At 44.1% G+C, this 23320-nt stretch overlaps 1 protein-coding gene across 4 annotated transcripts in view; it reads left to right on the top strand.

Moving 5' to 3' along the window:
- The window catches only part of SYT7 (synaptotagmin 7), a 228636-nt gene that overhangs the window by 116580 nt on the left and 88736 nt on the right, over positions 1–23320 (top strand). For 3 of the 4 annotated variants that reach the window (XM_044425698.1, XM_044425695.1, XM_044425697.1), the window contains exon 1: positions 8302–8651. In XM_044425698.1, coding sequence (XP_044281633.1) covers positions 8436–8651 — 216 coding nt within the window. In that variant the 5' untranslated portion in view covers positions 8302–8435. Of the gene's footprint in view, positions 1–8301; positions 8652–23320 lie in introns of those variants that run through there. The other variant, XM_044425696.1, reaches the window with a different exon arrangement.

The raw sequence follows: 23320 nt of genomic DNA, 5'->3' as shown, positions 1-23320 counted from the left end.
ATTTGGAATATACTCTATATATTTGGAGTATTTTGCATGAAAATAATGCTGCAAAGGAATAAGCCTACAGGCTTTCATATGCTTAAGTATATGGGGAGGGGAGAGAAAGTTGTACTCGTTGCTTTTTGGGGGTGACTAAAAAAGGATTAGCTCACCCCTTTTCATAGGCAGTTGCTATGCTTATATCATAGAAGTGTCACCAGTGTAAATCTAAAATTTCAGTAGATTGCAGAAGTCAAGGAGCGATGAGTTGTTAGTATGTTTTGTTCTCTATCAGCTGACAGCACTGAAACTTTAGGTGCTTTATCCTTGAAGAAGCCAGATTACTCTTTTCTGAGAAAAGGCGTATGTATACGTCAGGCTCCTGCATGCTATATAGTGCACAAAAAGCCTTTAAAGTTTGGGCTCGGAAAAAGAATTCTCTCCCTTTTATGTGTAATTTGTGGAGTTGTTTGTTCTGTGACTACATCACACATCACACAATATTACAGGAATGCAACCATAAAACTCTGCTTGTAAATCTCTGAGTTCCCCCCACGCAACACACACACTACCTGTATCCTTTTAGGTACGTAGGAAGAGGGGTGTCCTTTCTTTCAGAAAGAGAAGGCTAGCTCAGCACTAAGCAGTGGAAAGGGGAGCAGCAGATGGAGGTCTTCTCTGTTCGCTCCCAGCTACACCCCGGCTGCCTGGAAGTTGTCTGTGCCCCCTTTATAAGCTGCAGGCAGGTTTACCCGTTGGCAGGAAGGTGGTGCCCTGCTCTCCAGATGAGGCTTTTAGCACTCCATCAACCGGCTTTATTCACATCATCTTATCACCAAAGGTTACATCACATGGCTTTGCTCATTTCCCCCTTCTCATATTTCCCACTGTTTCTTACACCTTTTTTCTTACTGTGAAAAATCAGTCAGGAAAGAAAAGTTGGCATAACTGCATAATGTCTTTTAATGAGCAGTTCTAGAACCCTCCAATAGGGAAGCACTCACAGTCACAAAATGCAGCAGAAACTCTGGGTAAGTTCAGTTAACCTCCAGTGCGTTCATTTTACAGCTCTTCCTCAGTCCTTCCAGTTACTGTGGGGGTGAGAGAGAGAATGAGAGAGACTGATGAAGTTATTTCCAGGTTGGAAAGTACAGCTGCCAGTCATAAAATCACAAACCGTTCTTTCAGCCTTGGCATTTACTTTATGAGGTGTGCCTAGAAGAAAATGTATCCATTCTTGAAGACACAGTAGTCCTAGGCAGGCACTTGCTTGCATCACAGCTAGGGCTAAAGTGGAGGCTGGGGAAGGAATTTTTTTATTTTTTTCTGTGACTTTCAACAGAACTGGGGGGTGCGACATCTGTGAGAATCATACCCTGCTCTCCCTCCCCACAGCATCCTGCATGTCTCTGGACCAAAGGCATTTGTGTACTGAGTCTGCAAAGGAGTTGTAGGCAGGTTGGTTTGGGGGACTGCGCTTGCACAGCTCCGGCAATCAGCAGCCCCACCTTTCAGGTTCCTGATCCATCTGCAAAGCTCTCTTTGCATCCCAGTGAAGGTCTCTGAGCTGGCCAAGTACTTGGGGCTTGGCATCTCCCATTTCACTGCAACTGTGTAACTCTGCTGTGGGTGTTTCTCCAAATTGCTCCCAAAGCTTCATGAGGACCTAGTCCTAGACTCACTTTAGGCAATTTGACAGATCTTTGATTCGCTTTGGATGAATTCCAGTTGGTGCACGACAGTCCGTTCCAGCTTGGGATCTGGGATTTGTCCAAATCTGGTGCACACCCTTATGAAATAGGCCTTTGGTCTGATCCAGTGGAGTTATTTGCTTAGCCTCATCTGAGTTGTATTAGTGAATGCAACTGGGAAATTGAAGCTATGCTGCACCTTGTTGCGTGTCCCTTGGGGAATGTTCAAAACATTTTATTTTGTGTGTCTTTGTATGTATATGATATTATATGTATACTTTAGAAGTCAACCTCTGCAAGGTTGTCCCTGACCCTTTGCATTGCCCCCCCTAACCCTAATCTCTTCCTTCTCTTTTTCCCTTTAATTTTTTTAACTCATTTTTTCTTCACAACTCCAGTATATAATGCCCCTGTTTATTTCTCAGAAAACGGGACAGTTACCCATCCTGTGGCAAAGTCAAACAGCCACCCTCCCCCACTGAGAAACTGAAGGTTGTGTCATTTCACAATGCACAATTGAACCGGATGAAGATTATCATTTTTATGTTGCTTAAAATTCAGGGCGGTGGGGGCAAGATGCCGAACAGTCTAAAATGGGATTTGTGACTGAGGTTCATTTTTAATGATGCAGTAGTGAAGCCAGCATGATGGAGCTGCTTCAGAAAGGCTCCTCCAACCCCAATTCAGGAGAAGACACCATGACTAATAAGCAAACTAGTGAGCCAAATTCGAGCAGGATGCCACTCCATTATAGCAGGAGTAAGTACTGTGGCCACAGCAATTACCCTAATAGAGGATGAACTGGACAGTGAACAGAAAACAGTAGAAAGACAGAAAAATGATGAGAGAGGCATTTCCATTTCTCTATCTCAGAAAATATTGATGTGGAGTTAGATTCAAACTAGCTTGCACATTTATAAAAATAATACTTGAAGATTCTCAAAGACACTGAATAAGAAAGGTGGGGGGATTTCAATCTTTCTCTCTCCCTCTTTCTCTCAACTGTTGTTTTTGTCAGTTATGTGTGAGTTAGTTCAAATCTTACCCTGCTCGGTGTTTTCTGATCGCCAGGGGTTTCTCCACAGGTTCATGACATGGTAGGCATGGAGATATTTTCTTCGGTTAACCACACATTTGTCGTCTTTACACTTAAGTGGGCATCTTCTTGCTCATTTCAGCAGAATACCTTATGTTGGAGCGCCCAATTTTCTCTGGCTGTGGTATGCGTTCCTCTTCAGATCCCTCCTCTGTCCTTCTTATTCAGCTTTGTTTTTTATAAGCTAAATAATCATAATTGTTCCCTTCCCTGTTCATAGGAAGAGATTATTGTGTTTAGCTGTTTCTAATGCCATCCTCTGCCTATTTCACCTTCCTAGCAATGTGTTCTTTATGGCATTCAAATGCTCAGTCATATGCTGGAGGAACCTATTCCCCTGATCCCACACTTTCAGGAAGTCAGTCCATTTGTTACTACAACAACTCTGGAGGTGCTGGAAATGGCATCCTATAGCTCTGCTCCATGTCACTTAGGTAGCATTCAAGGTTCAGATCCCATAGCATTGCCCAAATTATGTCATTGCTTCCCACACCAGAATCGGCAGCCAAACAAGAGTTTGTGGGATGTGGGATGTAACATCTGATTAGCACTATGCAATGTGATCTCAGCTTCCATGTATTACCAAGGCAACAGGGTGCTGATTCCTCAGGAAAAAAGGTCCCCCGTCCCCCCAGGACTACAGTGCTACAGTAGTAATGGATAAACTGGTCTAGGAACCCTGCCTTTTGTTGAGTACAAAATATAAGAGTTGGGATATAGCAAAATTTCAGGGAATCTTTAACAGAATAACTTTCTTCGAGCCAACTTATCTTCACAAAGCAGCAGGCAGATTATGAGGTTGCACAAAATTCTTCCTCAGGTAAGGTAGGGGCAGGAGAGAGGGAGAGGTTTCAGAAGACGGATATTCAGTTCAGTCTTTCTCTGCAGTTTAGCTCCTTGATGAGATGGTAATAGATGCTCTGCTTCTGTATGGAATAAGAGCAATTGCAATTACAAGTATGAATTTGTTCTTTTAAATTAATTTTGGTGTCTGTGTCTTTTTAACTTTTGTTTAATTTTAACTTTTGTTAACTGCCCAGAGAGACTTGGCTATTGGGTGGTATAAAAATGATTGAATGAATGAAATAAAAGAAACATTATTGGATTAGCACAGTGCCTTGGGAAAAGGAGCCAATGGATATCTTCCTTTAAAAAATGACAACTTGTTATTTACCACATCTGTCAATAAACCAACCAGAATTCACTTACTTCAAATAGTTCTGTTTGACATCTGAGAAATTTCAGCAATTTGCCCATGGCAGTGTGTGCTTACTTTTATCACAAGAGCTTTCTGAGCTTAGCAACAGCAAGGATGAAGAAAGCAAGTTTACATGCCCCAATCAGCCACCCTGAAAATAAGCTTTGGTGAATTGGCTGTTCACTTGCTGAACCACGTTGCTCCCAGCAGACAATCGGGCTCTCCACAGTTTACTGTGGTTTAGTTCCCGCATTCCATCCCATGGCTTGATTCTTCTCCTGGCACATATCTCATGGGCCTTTGTAGCACAACTCCAGCAGTGTATTCTGCTAATGAGTGCATTTGTAATCATTACTAGGGTAGAGGATTTTTAATAGAATTTTTTTTCTTCATCATAAAGGTGATTTAGCAAATTTAACACTAGTTTTTTCACCTTTGGGGAGATTTGTACCGATTGAACATTATTTAAAAGAATTTTCAGGGAGATTTGTGTTATAAATAAATGAATAAAGTAGGTTAGAGTCCCACACATTTCCCCTAAAGTCAAGAAGGTTATGTTAAATTTATGTAAATCTTCCCAAAAGTGTGTGGGGGAAGGTGTCACTGTCAAGGGAGGTGACCACATGAAGGACTGAATTGATCGATGTCATTGGAAAATGTAGTTAACTGGTTTTGGACAAGATGACACTTATTAGTCAAGGACTGACTGTGGGTTGAATGTGGGTTGTTGTTGAAACATGGGTTATCATGTTGTCTGAACCTGGCTATACTAATTGGAGATTCTTAGTGATGTTGCAAGGAGCAGGTCTCTTGCTATTTTAAACAAGCAATGCTGGATAGCTTCTGCGGGGCTTGGACATCAAGACAAATCACCCTAAACATCTCTGCTACAAGCAGTGGGTTTTTATAATGGATTGTTAGCAAAATTAAAAAATTAAAAAATCCAGCTCATAACAGAAAAGGCCCACTATTTTCAGATATCATGCTAAGCTACCTGGCAACCACCCATGGTAACCCACCATGGCCTAGCATGACATGTGAACCAAGTTGTCAAGTCAGTCTGCTTTTTCACAGTTTGGGCCTCCCTGAAACTATGAGAGCTCCTCTTCTAGAAGAAAAACATCGAGTATAACCTCTGGTATAAAGCTGCTTCAAAAGGTGTACTGTTGATCCAAAATCTCCATTTTATTTATTCATATTGGAAAGAACTGCTAAATCAGGATCCATTTGATGGGTTGCTTTGATGCAGCATTCACAGGCAGTCCTTGAATCTCTTCATCACCGCAGCGTATTTAGATTACATATTCTATTGATTAGTTCAAGATAGCTGCGTGAATGGAGAGAACTGAACACAGCATTCTACGTGAGCATCATCACTGATATATACAGTTGCACTGTAACATTTAATATCAGTCTTGGTTTACCCTTCTGCTCCCGGCCCACACACCTCCTTATGTGCCATCATAACAATAATAATCCATCGAGTTTTTCATAAAAAGCTTTCAGACTTTTCCATGAGATGTTACTGTTAATTTAGAACAAACTCCTGTGTCACAGTGGTTCAAACCATTCCTTTCAGTGTGTGTTGCCTTGAATTTCAATCTATTGAATTTCATCATCCATTGTGCTGCTGTATTGTCTGGATGGCCTACATCTTCCATAGTATTCTGTGTTGGTACAAGCTTGATGGCAGAAGTACTGAGTTACCTACCAATTCCACTTGCTTGCTTTTTTTGTTCTCAGACCCTACAAAAGCAAGGGAGAGTGCCGCAGGCACACCCTCATTTCATTACTGTCTGACCCTTTGCAGCAGAGTGGGGGGTCATGGACTCTCAGCCTAACCTACCTCACAGGGTTGTTGTGCTAAGGATAAAAATGGAACACAGGACAACTGTATAAGACACTTTGAGTTCCTCACAAGAGGAAAAAGGTGAGATGTAGATGCTAGATGAAGATGATGATGATAATCACAGCATGGCTTCATGGCTCCTGACCTGGTTTCTGTGGTAGACCTCACCTTCTTTGCATGGGGAGTCCCCAGTTGTTGTTATTGTTGTCATTTTTTCACACTGCCATGGACAGGTTTTTCCTTGGTCCCTTCAACTGATCTATTTTTCATTTCTTTTGCTTGTTGAGACCAGAAACAGTGGAAAGAGGCCAGATATCAAAGGAGAACCTCTTGTACCTTTAGTAGTTGCACAGAAGAGAGGGAATGTTGATAAGTGTTGCTCATCATGCTGTGACAAGAAAAGCCACTTCTGCAGAAATTCCCTCTTCTCCTCCACTGTCTCTGATCATCCCTATGCATGGGAGAAAGAGAAGAGAGAGAACACGAACAGATCCTTTGTTATCGCACTGTATATACTGTAGCTGAATCATTCTCATCCTTGCATCAGAAACCGCAAGGCTGGACAATTGCAGTGCCCTCTGTGTGGGGTTGCCCTTGAGGCTGGTTCAGGGAGATCAGCTCGTGCAGAATGCTGCAGTGAGGCTGTTTGGAGAGGTGCCCTGCCATGCTCACGTAGCACCTGTGCTGAAAGAGCTGCCCTGGCTGCCACTTTGGTACCCAGCTTATCATTTCTGGCACATAAAGCCCTAAGCCACCTGGGACCAGCCCTGTTAACTACTGTGATCTTTCAGGGAGGTGGTGCTGTCCATCTCACAGGTTGCAGAGTCCCATCTGGCAGCAAGATGGCAACAGGCCTTCTTAGTGGTAGTACCTTCCTTCTGGAAAATAACATGCTCCTCAGTCCATCAGGCTCTGATGAACCTGTGCTGTTGATGAATATTAGAAAATTATTTACTTACCATGACTTTTCCCAACCATTAACATGCCTGAATGTCATTGTGATCTCATGATGATGAATTGGTTTAGATTAGAATTTTATAGTTTTTGCTGGAAACTGTTTCAGGATTTTAAAATGGGGAGCAGTATGTGAGTATTTTAGAACATATTTTGCATTAAAAAGTCTTTTGCAAGGACAATTTAATTTATTCAGTGTGTGTTATTCCTAGGTTCAGTCTAGGAGGCAACAAAAAACATTATCTGGTGACAGAAATGGATGCAGCAAGTTGCCTTTGAACATGGGTCTTAAGCTGAAAATCACTGGACTTTAGCATCTCTTGACAACAAACTGTTTCCTAGCACCTCTTGGTGCCTCTCTAAATTTGTGGCTCATCAGTTACCTTCCATGTGTTTTTCTGTGCTGAATGTGGGCTCACTCAAGATGTGTTTTACAACTGCGGTGTGCATGTTAATGGAAGAATAAACATTCACGTAACACCGTGCTTTCTTCAGCACACACAGGATACCCTCTAGTGAAAAAGCATTCTGATGCCACATTCTACAGTGAGAGATGGAGATGAATCAATCGTACAGCTTTTAGTGGAAGAGCCTATATGCCTGTGGTGAATTAATGTTAGGCTAAGTCCCAGAGTCCTTTGCTATTTGAATGCACATCCATCCTGGGAAGCTAACCGACTGAACTTGCCATCTCATGATGGCCCTTATAAGGTCTGTAGACCAACCAAAAACCACCCCATTGAAGCATTCCCTAAATTTACCACAGCTTTTCCAGGTCAAGGCCACCATTTCTGCACTTGAATCAGTTATCTTGAGCTCTAACTAGGGTCTCCATTATTTAAATTCTAGTTGGGCCTTCCACAACCTGTTGCCCTCCAGATATTTTGGACTTCAACTCCCATCCACCCAAGCCATCTAGCCAGTTGTCAGGAATGCTAGAACCTGTGGTCCTGAACATCTGGAGAGCACCAGGTTGGGGAAAGTTGCTCTAGACAACAAATGACTGCTGATTACAGGCCCCATCACATAATAAACCTCCATGCTCTTTTTCACTTGCCTCACCTTTTTTGGCTTCTGAGAGCAGAGCGGTTCAACAATTGCTGGATCTATACTTTCAAAAATAGGCAACATTCTAGTGCTGTGATAATTGTTCTATGGAGAGTCGTGCAGCTGCAGCGTTATGAAATCATAAAGCACACTAATTATATTCTGTGGCTTTGAGTGCTGCTTTGCAATAAGGCTTGCCCTGCACAAGTTAGGGACACACGCTGAATCTCTACATTACCAGCTGAGGCAGCGGAATAGGGAGCTTGAGGTCTCGCCCGCCACTGAAACAGACAGGAATCAATCGTGGTTTCAACTCTTCCCCAGGGTTTGCTCAAGAGTTGGTTTAGAGCAAAGCACTGGAGGATTATTTGGTAAACCGTGTGCATTTGCTTCCCACCACGTTTAATGGGGAAAACCAGGATAAGTGTGCTTTAGCTGGATCGGGAGGAAAGCCATGGGAAGCGCTGGGGAAATGGATCACAGACCAGTTTGCAATCCGGTGGAACCAGACCAAGGCCAAGGCAGCCAAGAGCCTCAGCAAGCCAGTTGACAGCATACTCAGGAACCTGCTTGTCAGGGGGCCGTTTTTTCCCGTTTACAAGGGCTGCTGGGAGATGGATGTCAGGAAAAGAAGGGAAGCCGGCTAGGTATTACAGGAGCACTAGGGAGTTCTTCCTGAAATCTGAGCAGCTAACCTGTGGGTTTCTCTTCTCTTCTCCTCTCTTCTCAGGGGCACCTTCCCGTGATGTCGTTCTGGTCTCAGCCATCATCACCATCAGCCTTAGTGTCACCATTGTCCTGTGTGGGATCTGCCAGTGGTGTCAGCGCAAACTGGTAAGTCATAGCCATGTGCAATGGGCTAGGCTGAAAGGGGAAACCCAGGGGAAAAGAGAGGCCTTTCTTTTCCTGGGCAAACCAGCTGTTTAACAGTATGGAGGCTTCAGAAGCCCCTTGGCTGGAATAGGCTGTAGAACAGACTGCACAGAAACATGCTTTTGGGGGGGAAGTCAAGCAGGAGCTTAATTACATTGCTGGTTTGTAATAATAATAATGGTATTTATATGATGCCCCCTAGTCCCTGCCAAATGCTTGAGGCATAACACCAGCAATTAAAGTGGGATGGGAGCTTTATTCCAACAACAGTAATTAAAGGATCAGGAGCGACATAGGGAGAGACCAATCCGAGCAACAGATGGGAAAAGGGCAAGTGAAAAAAAGGGAAAAACAGGTGGCTAGCAGAGAAAAGTGTTTAATGGCTGATCCGAAAAGGTGGGCTGGAAAAGAATCAGATGGAAAGGTGATGAACTGGGGCGGAGGATAGTGGCAAACCTATTTGTGTGATAATGTCCACCCCTGCTCTGCAAATTTACTTAAAGGCAAGAGAAGAGGACACCCTCTCATCATGCACACCACCCATGCTAAACCAAGAGCAGCGGAGGAAAATATTCTCAGCAAAGTTTCTGTTCGGTGAAAAACACTCTGACAATATTAAACTGGGATATGGTCTGGTTCAAGCTGTAATGCTCCGTGTTAAGGTTGTTTCTACCCTGAGAAGAAAATTGTCTTGGGTAGGCTGCAGTCTCAAATTGAGGAATAGTATGCAAGGACGGCTGGTGAAGAGTTTCCAGTCCAATCCTTTTCCAGCTCAGCATTACTCTTTATAAGCTGCCTTTTCATCCACAGAGGGGAGAAATATACATCTCCTCTCCATGGCAAGACAACAATTTGGGGAGACGGGGTGAAAAGGGACCAGTAGCTTAAGCACCCTCTTTCTGGTCATCCTTCCTGCCCAGGCTGATCCTTGTTTGAGGAAAAAATAATGTGTAATGTATGTGATGCATACTGTGAGCTGCATGTCCTTCAACCAAAGTGTGCCACAGAGGTCCACCATCACGGGCTTTGTTTCTGCCCTCTGGCTTCTCAGGAGGCAGTGACTGGAGATCCTGCCCTCACACATTAGCAGTCACACACAAAGTTCCTGCTGCAGTTCCTGATTTCTTGCCCTCACCCAGAGGGCAGGAAGGACCCTAAATGTTCTAGGTGGCCAACTGCTCATTAGTAGAACAATCGAGAGGCAATAGATTGACAGCCATCACACACAAACACATGCATACAACAAAGGAATCACACCCAAGGGTGCTCTAGAGACCACTTTTAGCATAAGAAGTCAGAGGTATTTCCAGCTATAGAGCTCTTCCCTGGGACATTTTTCTTTTCTTCCTCAGTTCTTTCAAAGGAAAGTAAGCTTGTCCCTCCACTCACTTTCTACATAGAAATGGAAATCAGGCCGGCAAGCAAGCTCTTAAAGAAGGATGGAAGGAAGAGACTATCAACTGAGAAATAAGGAATTAATATTTTCTTCCTTTTTCATTCTCCTATTTTGAATCAAGCCACTGAGGAAAAGAGTGGCATCTTGGTGCCAGTGCCAGCTGTAGCCAAGCACTTCAGAGAAAGGCAAAAATTTCCCTGAAATACTCGTATATGCCTGGTTTTATCTGGGCAGGGTGATTCTTGCATGGAGCATGCAACCATCAGCTTGTGCTCTGAGGCATGATGATTTCATTACCCAGACTCTGCTGGCACCTTCTCAGAGACAGGAGATCATTTCCAAACACCCGCCATGTGTATACACACGCACACACGCACGCACACATGCATGTGCACATCCTGCAGAAAGGACCGTCTCAGGTAGGTTTTTGCATGACTGGATTAAAGGATGCCTTTTATACTGAAATTTATTTTGAGATCCCCTCATCCCATCTCTTTCTGATATTTCACACTCCATGTTATTTCTCTATTCATTATATTCCGTAGAAACAAGCACCTTTCTCCAGTTTTGCTAATCCCTCAAATAAAATCAGATGTAAACTCCCCATTTATTCTGAATCCTACCAGTTTATTAAATTTCTCCACTGCCAAGCAAGTAGCTACGCATCCACTATCATGGGAATAACCTGGTTTTCTGAGCTGCTGTGAACTTTAAGGAGCTCAAAATGGGAAAGTAAAATGAGATTCCATGTTCATATGGACGTGCTGTAGCAGGGCTGCAGTTGGGTCTGAGCCACATGATGCGGCTATCTTGCTGGAGCAAAGAAGATCTTTTCCTTTCCCTTGTTGGCTTATTTTTTATTACAAAATTTCCACAAGGGGGAAAAACGGGGGAAGCAAAGTATGGCTATATAGGTGTATTGAATACATGGATTTCAATGCATGCCTGGGGAAAGAGGCAGTGGGGAAGAGGGAGAGAGAGAGATAAGAAGACCAGTTTCTAAAAACTATCCATACGCTTCAACAAAAGCATACCAGATATTGAAATAAGGATTCATTTGTAGGTGGCATCTGTCTATACCCCACCTGTTCAAATGTTGAAAGTGTTGAAAGGTCTTCAATCCATTGCATTGTAGGAGGTGAGCGTTTATCTTTCCAGTATTATAATGTAAGTCTTTTAGCTGTCAGAAGGGCACAGAGAATCCATTTGTACTGACCATGCATTAACTTCCAGGAAGCAGTTAGATGATTTAAAAGAGCATGTATATCAATAGATATTAAGCGGTGTTCCAATACAAAATTTATCCATATAATGACCTGTTCCTCAAATGGGCCAGCTATTGAGCATTGCCAAAACATGCTTCAAAGACGCATTAGCTACATTACACCTCCAGCAATTGGCTGGCTTAGAGGAGTCCTTATTAAAGAGATGTTGCAACATCCAATGGGCACAAAGCAAATGCTTTTGCTGAGTAAGATGCAGCCTGAGATCTAGAGATGCATCAGACACAGATGCCAAGGCAGTGATCCATTGATTAGGCAAAACAGACCATCCAATTCCCTGTGCCATTCCTGTTTAAGGCTGGTCTTTCTTCACCAATAAGTATTTATAAACATTGATCATGGGTCAATTTGTCTGAATGGCAAATTGAATAAGTGCTTCCAATCGCAAGGAATATGCTGAAATGTAAGAGCAGCAGGGCTAGACCTGGGTACTAACAAGTGCTGCAATCGTGAGCACTGTCAATAAGCCACAGATGGTGATTTGCCCTTAAAACTGAGAACATAAAAGCTCACCAACTGCACCCACCAGTTGGTCCAAGGTAAAAATTGCCTTATCCATCCATGACCTCTACAAATATAAGCTCTTATCAGTTTTCAAATCTGAATTTTCCCATAGTGGCAATCCAGCTTGAGAAAGGGATCAAAATGTAATTGACACACACATCTCTAATGGCTGTAACTGTAGGAGGAATTCTATCCTAATATGCCCGTCCTATATTCTATCTAATATGCCTAGAACCTAATGCCATCCATTTAGAGGGGGTTTTTAAGAAATCCATACACTCAAACCACAGTATTTTGTACCGGGGAAATATAGTTCTCCCCACAGTAGCTGTTGTTTAGAAAGCACAGATGTCCCAAGTGTCTGTGACAGTTGTTGCTTGGAGTTGTGATCCCACACAATTGCTGGGCACCAGGTTGGTAAAGGCTGATTTGTGGAATATTGCCTATGACATACTTGATGACAGGCGACACACATCCACCCAGCTACCATGTGTTGTGACTTTTACGTATTTTGAATGGCATGTTTAAAGCCTTGGGACTGATCGCCCCCTGCCCTGCTGGAGCTCGGCAGTGTGGAAACACTCAGCCAGCCTGTGAAGGAGCGGCAGGAAGCCCCACCCTGAGCGCCGCCGCTCTCCTGCCTCCAAGCTCAAGCAATCATGTGACCTTTTATTTTGGTGCCTTCAGGCTGCCCTGCTGTATCCCTTCCATGGGGGAGTACTTATACAGTGAATCGTCTCTTTTCCATAAACCGTTGGTTTTTATTAGTTGGTATAGTTCATTTTATTAACATTTGATTAATTTTCATAAATGTAACATTTTCATAAAACCTGAGATACTGTTTAAACAGCCAGGAAAACTGTACTGCATGTTTAACCTAATTTATTTTAATTAAAAACGGAAGGGGGAACCAGCAACATCCCACTGCAGCAAGACTCTCGCTCATTCATTAAATTTCAAAGGAGCTACATGCTGGGAGACTTCTAGTGGGCACTTCTGCACAAATGCTGTCACGTGGCTTTTTTCTCACACTGCTATTGAGCCCTTTCCTCATGGTGCTCAGGACAGCAAACAACAACCCTGTGAAGTAGGCTAGGTGGTGGGGACATGAACCCAAGTATCTCCAGTCCACGTTCAGCCCTTTAACCTTTGTACTGGACTGGCCGCTTGGTTGTGGGAAATGTTCCCTGATCATCTAAATAAAGGCGTCTCTAGCAGCCCGGCATTTCCTAGATCCATCCATAAAATGCCCATGAAAGCAGCAGAGGTCCTAGTTGCTTCCATGAAGACAGCTTATAGTGTGACACATCAGAAGTCATTCTTTTCCTCTTTGATTGGTTTTTGTCTGGTACAGAAGAAAAGACAGAAGAAACACTAGGGAAATTGAAGGATTAGAAGGAGGAGGTGACCACATTGTCTTCATGCCCCCACCCTCATTCCAGCCACAATAACATTTCATGTTGGAAGCAGGTTGATGGCAAGCAAGATGCTCCTCTGGAGGCAACCCAAGATAATAAATAAAGTGAAGGGTTCCTGCCTTTTCAGGGGCTATATTTACAATCATTCCTACCAAGACCTAGACATTTGCAGGATTCAAATTCTCTGCTATATAGGAAGATCAGATAGCAAACCCGTTGCAGTCCTAAGTTGGAGCCCCTTACACTTAACTCCAGAATTTTGGTGAGTTTTAAATTCTTGGTTTATTTCCATACAAGTTAAGCCTGGACTGGAAGTGAAGTTAGCTAGGCCTGCAGTTGCTCCACTTGCTACCTTCCTGAGCAACAGGGAGGTAATCTGGTGAATGGCCCAGAGTATGGTCAGAAGGCACATAATGTATCCACCAAGTTGAAGCTAAGCAGGTCTGGTGCTGGCCAGAGCTTGGAGGGGAGACCACCTGGGAACCACATGTAGCTACCTTGAGTTCCACAGTGGGAGAAAGGTGGGATATAAATATAATCAATCAATCAATCAAAGACTCTTGGGCCATTATAAAGACCAACCCAAGGTCTTTCCTGGACTCCACTTCATCAGATGCATGAAGGGTTACTCGAGGTGGGAAGGAATACATATACATGTGAGAAGAGTGAAAGTGAGATCAAAAGAAAATGAGATGAAAAACATACAAAACTGGGACAATCACATTAAAGTTTAAAGTAGTTAAAACCTTTATGGTGACCATTCCCAAAGTAGTGCTAATGACAGCACAATGACAGATTCTCGCACTGGTAATGCATGAGAAAGACCCACATATTTTCTGCCCCTCATTTTTCCCAACCTGTACAACAGCTTGTGACAGCTCCCCCTTAGATGTATCAGAAAGCCTATGCTATGGGCAAGTAACTGCTTCTCCAGGGTCATAATCAAAGGGTTTGGCTGCAACATCCGGTCAGTCCTGCTTCAGCTTGTCTCCCTGCTCATTCATGTCAAAGTTGGTGGTCACACATTAGTGAGTAGAATAAGTTCTCTGAGAAATGCACGTGCCTTCCAGTCAACCGAAGAAGCTGAACGTTATCCCAGTGTGCTAAGGAGGTTAAGTGGTTTCTAGATTCCAGAATTTCCACTGCGTTGCTTTCTCTCACTGCACCTTTATGTGAAAGCTTGTTCTCAATCCTTGTTTGCATTCAGAAAGAATAATGCTCAGGAATGGGACATTTAATTTAGGCATGATATTTTTTGTTGCTAATGGTGCTATGTGAGAGTAGGCACTGGGTGGGTTTGTGTGACATGAGAAGCCATGTGAAATCGTACTGCTGTGGGTCTGCTGTATCATCTGGACCCAGGTCCATGGCAGGATTAGTTTTCTGAAACCATGGAGAGAATCAGTGGTTTGTTGGTTTTCACACCTCATTGTGAAGCATCCAACTAAACATTTCTCTTTGCAACCACTATTCCATGCTTTACAACTGCTTCTATGGGGTTTTCTACATGAGGCTGTTAACCTGCTGTATCTACTTTTGGCTTTGTCACTGAATTAAATCTGAGCACAAGAAAAACAGACCCTTTTCTAACGTCTTACTGTATGACTTCTGTGGCGTAATGGAATCGCACAAATACACAAGTGAAAAAAAATATATTTGTTCATACCTTTTTATTTTCCCTGTATTTTAAAGATTAGTTGTGATTTTAATGGTTGGTTTTATTAGATATTTATATTCTATTTTTGTGTGCTGCCACCATACTGTATTATATTGCCATCCTGAGACTTTTGTATAGGATGGGATAGAAATGCTCCAAATAAAATAAAGATACAAAATGTTCCCTTCTCAAAACACTCACCAAAAGTGCTGTTAAACATTTTAAAAAACTCAGAAGGTCACAACATCATCTAAAGTATCCATAAACAACCATGAGAAGTAGGAAAAGGTTAGGGCACAATAAAAGCTCTGTGTAGAAAAAGCCTTTTACAAATGTTTGCCAGTCCTGAGAAGAGGATGTGAGGTTTCATGTTTAACACTTGCTTAAATTTTAGCAGGATCATGACTATAAGAACGGTGTGATGTTTACCTGCTCCAGTGCACGGCCGTTTGCTATTGCCTCCTTGCCCATTTGTTGCTGCCGGGTCATCATTTGGGGGTTCTCAGGGATCCAGCGCCATTGCCAAAGCCTGCAACTTATCTTTAGTCCTGACCTTTAGTCCTGCTCTTGTTTTCCCCTCTGCCAGGCTCCCTTGCCTAACAGGGACCTGGCAGAGAAAAAGCAGCTGCACAAGGGCTGCAAGGAGAGATGCAGCGGGTGGAGCATAGTCATTGGTACCTCTCTTAACCGGCATCTCTCAGTGGGACCACAACCACCCCTCTTGCTACATGCTTGAGGCAGGTGCAGGTTAAAACGCCTAAATCAGCTGCATCATATAGATAGGCCCTCTATGAAATCTTGTACTTGAACAGACAGAACATGTGGCACAGCAGTAAAGCATATGCTTTGCAGGTTTCATTCTTGGCATCTCTCTCGGTTCAAAGGACTGGGTAGCAAGTGATGTGAGAAACATTTCCCTGAAGCTTTGCCAGGACAAGCAGACGCATGAACAAAGAGTCTGTCCTTGTGCAAGGAAACCTGTTTTGTTCCCAGGAAGGGCACAGCAGAACGCCACTTCACCAATGCCTCTTTCGTAGTGGCAGCTCTTACTTTACTAATGAAAGGGAGTGGGGGATAAGTTCATATTAGGAATATAGCAGGTACTGCAGAACAAGAGAAATGGAGATAGCAAGGAGGCAGGAATCAGAAACTCATTATTAGCTTGTTCTGTCGGCAGGACTGTCACTATTTAAGTGCTCAACAGTAACAGAAATACCATTACCAGAATGCCTTTTGTGCTGATAATATTGTGTCCCAGTGTAACTCTGCCATGCAATTTGGCTGATGTAAGGTTAGGTAGGGGGGAAAAGATCACTCTGCAGACTAAGACAGGATTGCAACAATTAACTAACCTTGGTATGAACAGCCACTTTTCCACTGCTCAGAATCAGGAGGCATTTTCTGCTTGTTAGAGAAAATGTTAAGCAAGCTCTACATTCTCACAGGAAAAGGGAAAGAGGAGTAGCTCTTAGCTGTTATTGTCCTGGATTCAATTAAGGCATGGAGGGGCAAATGACCCCAAATACAAGTATCCGCTGATGGGATCGGAACTAGCAGTGACTGAGCAAGAAAGGGATCTTGGGGTGATGGCAGACAGCTCAATGCAAATGTCAGCCCAGTGCACAGCTACTGTGAAAATTGCCAACTTCGTGTTAGGTGTAATTAGGAACAGAACAGAAAATAGATCTGCCAAGATTTTATTCCCTTTATACAAGTCCTTGGTGCGTCCACACTTAGAATATTGTGTCCACTCCTGAATATTCTGCCCATTACTTGAATTAGGACATGATTGAGTTGGAAAAGGTACAAAGAAGGGCAACGAAAATTATCAGGGTTCCAGAGCAGCTTTCCCTGTGAGGAGTGGCTGCAACAACTGGGACTGTTCAGCTTAGAAAAAAGGCAAGTAAGGGGAGACATGACAGAGGTGTTTAAAATTATGCATGAAGTTCTATAGAATTCTCTGCCATGGGAAGTAGTGTTGACCACCCATCCAGATGGCTTCAAAATTTTCATGGAAGTGGGGACTATCAGTGGCTCCTAGCTTTGTTACCTCCTTCACCAAAGATGGCCTGCCTGCATATATCAGTTGCTGAGGAGCCTGGGCGGGAGGAGGTCTTGCACCCACCCTGCTTGAGGGATCCAGTGGGCAGCTGGTTTGCCACCGTGTGTATGGAGTGCTGGACTAGAGGGGCCCTGGTCTCATCCAGAATGGCTTTTTTATGTTCTTATGTTCCCATATCTTTAAAATTGTGCATATAGGAAACATTTCAGCAGGTAGAGCATCTGCTACAACACTGTCCAGAAAAGTTTTCATGAGTGCCAAGTGGCAATGAACAAGTATGCCCCAAGACCCAAGGGTACCAAAGGCTGTCCACAAGTGGGCTGAGGACTTTTATAGGAGAAATCAAGAATCAGCAGGGAGGAGAAGAGTGCAAAGTATAAAACCCAAGTGTAAAAGAAAAAGAAAAATCTTCTCTCCTGCTCCATTTGCAGCATGTTTGGCAACAACTTCCAAAAATCATCCTGGAAACATGAAGGCTTAAAATAAAAGCAAACTACAGGTTCTAGCCAGAGCCAGGTTTAGGCAGGCTACTTAGATGACTACCTTGGGTACTGGGTTTGGGGACGGGGACCTGGCATGGGCTGTTTACTCAGTTACTTACTCAGCAGCTGAAAGAAATACTATGAACGGTTCACGTGACATAAATATATGACAGATCCAAGCAGCTGTACCTGCTTTTATGATGCATCTACATCATGCTAGAAGGCAATGAAATATACAACAAATGCAATAGGCAAAAAGGGTATTTAAAAGCAGAACAAATGGAATGGGGTGCAAAGAGCCTCATCTCCCTGGGATGCCACTTGATCCAGGGATGGCACTGGCTGTAGCATCCCATTACCTGTGTGTCTGTTTAGGAAAAATACTGTGACTCTATGAAACGCACAGCAAGAGATAAATTAGGATGAGATGATGAAGAAATAGTTAGGGTGCAGATTAAGAACAGAAACTCAGGGTTGGCAGTGAGGGTCACACCACCATTGTTTGGCTTTTATAGGTTGAGGGACAAAGGAAAGTGTTGGCGGTATGCTAAGAGGGGAAAGAGGGGTCTTTCGCCAGGATCTGGGATTTGCAATGAGCAGATGATCCTGGCTTTGTGGCAGAGTAATGAGTGCTTCCTGATGGGAAGTCCTGCCCGTGAATGAAGATGTTGCAGCCAGTGAGAGGCTCTTGTTGATCGAGGGCTCGTCACGGTTGGTTTGGCTTTTATTATTTAGCTTGTTAGAAAATGTGATAATTGAATGTTTTACTGGAAATGTTTGTGCAGCATGAAGAGAAGATTTCAAAACAATCTACATACAACTGAAGATATGCCAGGGAACTTGCGGAGGGGGGTGGGGGTTGACATTTTTGTGCATTTTACTTCTAGTGATGGTTGCTGTTGTTTTTACAGTCTGCCACGGTGCACACACTCATATATTAAAAATACAATTATTTTTTACCTTGAACCATGCTTTTCAGGGTTTTTTAAATATTACTTCCCATTTCGGGAATTTTTAACATGCTCAAGGTACATGTTTCCAATGCATCCTGGCCTTCTCCCAAGCCAGTTCCATTGTATTCTGAAGAACTTGAGTGCAGCCCTTGCCTGCCATCATGCCTGAGTCTTCCACTCTGCCCAAATCCACACATGTGCAGTATAGCCCAGAGATCTACTTCTTCCAACTCTCCCTGAGGCCCATATTGTATCCATATTGTGGACATCCTGTTAGAAAAGAGAAGGAATCTACATTTGGGATGAATCGTGGTGTTCTGACCTCTCCTCTGCCTTGCACATCACCTCTCAATTCATGAGGATGTCTTAGTACCGCTGCTTTAAATTGCCTGCGCCTCTTTAAGTCTCCAGAAAAACCAATTTGCTGAGTCTCCCTTTGGGTCCATCAAAGAAGAACCCACACTCAGTGCCATGTTATTTCCCCTTGTGTAGCCTCAGAATATCCACTGAGCCACCCTGCCTTGTCCTAAACTGCTCTTTTTTCCTTATCAAATATTGCCTGGTGAACAGTCGCAAAGCAGCTTTGTTCTTGCCTCCTTGCTATGATCTTTCAAAAGTATTACAAACCCCCTATTAGTGTCATTCTTTTGTGAGGCCAACCAAAAGATTGTCAGAAAATATGGACTTTTCCATCTTTTGTGACCTATTGGGTTGGCCCAAGACTGGTATTACACCAATATTGATTTTGCGATTTTGTTACAGTCGGCATGGCTAACTTTGTGTCAGAGAGTGTGTTTGTTTTAAAAAATGTTCTCAATTTGTTTTGAGAATTTTTGCTCTCCAGCAAAAGCATATAGCTTAAGTTCAGGAAGAAGCTAGGCAACAGGGGGTTTGTTCATTTGTTTTACCTGCATATATTTAAATTAACTCCTTATACAAATATAGTTGCCTTTCTTCACCTGTGGAAAAACTGGCTACCCCCTGATGTTCCCCTCACATTCACATTTCTCAACAGCCTTTCTAAGGATAATTTGAGACGTTCATTTAAGTGGGAGGAATTCTATGGGTCCTGCATGCCTGGCTGCCCCACATTACACACATAGGCACCCTGCAGACAAAGCAACCATACTGTAGTAGCATGCTTAGATACCTTGCAAGTGAGTGCAGGGAAGAACTGCCAGCTGTTTTTCCAAATCTGCCACTGCCATAGCTTATCATCAAGCCCTTCTATTGAATTCTGGGTAGTCTGTATGCTTTTCTGCCCCAACACTGGAGCACACATCTGCCCTGATTTTTTAAAGTAAATGATTATTAAAATGTTATTAACCCCCTGCACGCACATGTGCGCACGCGCGCGCACACAGAGAGAGAGAGAGAGAGAGAGAGAGAGAGAGAGAGAGAGAGAGAGAAGATAACCCACCTACCATTGCAATAAGACCAAGCCCATCTATGACATGGGGAACCAACATCATGCTACTAGCTCTGGAGCCAGAGTAGCAAGACAACTGTAGGGCTAAAAATAAAATCCAGCTTTTAAAACTATCAGGCAAAACAGCCGCTGAGCTGCTCCAGACACCCCATTCTGTCTTGCACGGCACATGCTTGGCATTCAGCATCATGCTGTGGCTTGTTTTCCCTTGAAAAGAAACCTCACTCGGCTCGTCTAGGGATTCAGAATTAGGTCAAGTGCTACAAAGATGGCTATATTTTCTCCTTTATCAACAGAGAAAACACGCTGATGAAAATAAAACTCCCTCTTTTAAAAGGTTTCCTCTCTCTGAGCAGAGGAGTGAGACACATTGATCCTGCAACGATGATGACGATGATGGTGATGATAGAAGTCTCTTGTTTTTGTTCGCAAACAAGCGTCTCTCCATCTTCGTGCAAATATTAGTAGCCCAGCAGCTGTCCCGCTTGGTGCCTTGACCCACACAGCTACGCACGGTCGCTTCCCTGACCCCCGGGCCTCTGTCAGGCTTCTCTTTGGCAGCAACTCCATCTTTCCTTCGGAAGACCCAAGCCCCAGCTTCCTGTCCTTAGCCTGCTTGGTTTGCCAAGGACTTAAGACAAGAGAGGAGCTTGCTTGTGAGTACATGGAATATATTCATGAGTGAAGCGGCAATATCACCGCATTAATAAGTAAAGACTCTCATCTGGGAGCCAAATTAATAAAAGTGGCTGCCACAGAGTGAGCAAGATGAATTGGAGATCTCACTGATCAGAGATAACTGAGCTAGAGCCTTGTCTAGTTCAGTTTCATTCCCATGAATGGCACCAAAACAAAACTAAAAAAAAGCCCTCACACTGACAGGAAAGACAAGCCACCGCTTTGCCTCCGCCAGATGGAGTAGATAGTGATAAGTGGCTGGGGAAAAAATAGATGCTGGCTGTCTGAATGGCTTGCTTGACAGGTCGGGAAGCTACAGGGTAGCCATCTTCTGCTGAATTGACTCTGGTGTCTTCATTCTTACAAAGAGCATGCTTTGGCTGCTGTCTACTCCTTCTTCCTTGGCATCACTTTTCATTTCAGTCTGCCCTGTGTGAGGTTAGTGCACTCACTCGTTTATTTCTTACATTTATTACCGTCCTTTCCCCCACAGAGCTCTGGGCAGTGCTGGGGTGTTCCTCCTCCACCACCACCATTTTGTCCCCACCAGAATTCTGGAGGACAGGCTAGGCCAAGAGAGAGAGCCTGGCTCATGTGAGCTTCATTGCTGAGGGGGGTATTTGAACCTGGGTGGACATCCCCCTCAATCCTAGTGTGATAGTCCAGCGCACCACACTGGAGGTGGTCAGCAAGGCGGTGAGCTGAATTACAGAGCTCCTCACGAAGCAGTTAGATGAGCCACGAGGAGGCTCTGAGAGAGCAATCTGGTTTGGCCAAGAGGTTTTCAGAGGGGGAGCCCCATGGTGGCTGCCCATGCATACGTGAGAATCCAAGGATTCCGCAGACATGAGGGTGCAGAATTTGATTTTGCTGAATTCCTTCTCACTCACCCCTGAAAGCGCTTCTGTATGTTGTTGAGAAGGGGCAGGTGCTTTTTCCAGAGTAATGAGAAGGGCAGGAAGAGTAACAGATATTACTGTTAGAAGAGTAACTAGATGTTCTCCTTGGCCCCTGCTTTCTTGCCCAGCGCTGCCATTTCACACCTCTGGGTGTCCGTGCGAAGTTTTCTAGACAGCAGCAGCAGTGTGATTTTGTTGCAGGAACAGTTGTTATCTGGGAGGCCAGGAGCAAACACGGATTACATGGGCTTTGTTTCTGGCTGGTGTGTCGGGGGCAAACTGCTGCAATGCTGAGTGAGCTGCACAAAACCTCTCCCTTCTGCCCATGCTCACGTCCAACACATTCACTCTGCCAGGCTGTAACAACAACCCTTTAAGGCGGTATATCACTGTGCTGCAAATGGTGGGAGGTGCTGAAGTGGCTTGTCTGAAGCAGTATTCCTGTGCAGTATTCTGCAGTATTCTATAGTATATCACTGTACTGTAGTATTCCAGTATTCCTGTCCTCAGGAATTAGATCTCACAATAGGATTCATACCAATCTTCATTTAAGAGGATTGTTTAATGCAAGCAGAAAACTGCCTGTGAACTTGTTGAGTTTCCCCAAAAGAATTTCCAAATGAAAATCTGGTGACCGAGTAAAAACTGTTTGGGGCCTGGAGGGGAACCAACATTTGCAGAAGCCTCAAGTCAGCTTAGGAGGGAGAGAAGGAGGGAGAGAATTCCAAGGTGAATGCCTGGGGCGTGTGCCCCTCCTTACCCTGCCTTATCGTATTCAGGGCCATGCCTGCTCAGAAGCACTGAAGGATTGCTGTCCAAATGAGAATGCTAAAAGCCAGCCGCGACACACACATGCCACCTGTTTGGAGCCTCCCAGTGGGGTCAGGAGAAGCAGCTGAAGCCGAAGCTGGGCTGCAGACACGGCAGCAGCGCATTGGTATGCACGGGCAGTGGAACGCTGGCAGCATGGAATTTTAATAGATGATTATGCTTTTCCTTCAAGCTAAATTTAGAAGCAAAACCAAGAAGGTGAAACCCTCTCACCTTCTGCCAAGATGTAAATGAAACATGAGCAACCTGTCCTCCGTCAGGTTCCATCTTGCTCATACTTGTGTCTTCAGCATCCCTGCCTAACTAGAAAACCTGCTGTGAGAGGAGCCCAATGATCTCCATGATGTCTGTTTGTCCATCCGTCTGACGGTTTGGTAGACGTGTCGCTGCTGCTGATTTTGCAAGCGAGGCTGAGCATCCAGCATGGCTTGTGCTGAAGTGCAGAGCCACTTTGGATATGGCGTATGTCCGGTGACCACTGGAGCAGGGATGTTCCGGCAAGGCGCTTTGCTCAGGTTGGGGGGCTGATATATGCCCTCATGTGTTGCCACTGAGAGCCTGGAAGGAGGAACCGAGATCCATCACTCGCACTTGCAGGTCCTTTTAAAGACCAGAATGCCTAAAATCCAGATTGATGCTTCCTCGTCCTCCTGCATTTTCTCAACCCGGAATCACAAGCATCACTCCCTCTCCTAGCTAGGCAGTTAACCAGCATGGAGGACAGGCAGCTGCAGCATACTTGGATTCTCTGGAGGCTTTCTGCCAAAGTTCCTCACCACGTGCCCCTAAGGAAATACAGCAGTGTGTTGTTTTTCTACATTGCTGGTATCCCTCCCAAGTCCTTATTAAAGGCAAGGGTCTGCCTTATTGCAGCATCACAGCAAGGAAATGAGCCACACAGCTAAATTTCCCAGGGACTCTTTCAACAAGAAGAGCTGGCAGCTTAAGAAGAATTGTGAGCAAGCTGAAATCCTAAGTAGAGAAGCAACTCTACTGGGGAGGGGAACCTCATGGTGCCCCAGGTTCTGGCCCAAAGCC

Source organism: Varanus komodoensis, unplaced genomic scaffold (genome assembly GCF_004798865.1).
Source record: "Varanus komodoensis strain SLA01 unplaced genomic scaffold, ASM479886v1 scaffold16, whole genome shotgun sequence".
NCBI classification, from domain to species: domain Eukaryota; kingdom Metazoa; phylum Chordata; class Lepidosauria; order Squamata; family Varanidae; genus Varanus; species Varanus komodoensis.
This window is presented reverse-complemented; position numbering and strand designations above follow the sequence as displayed.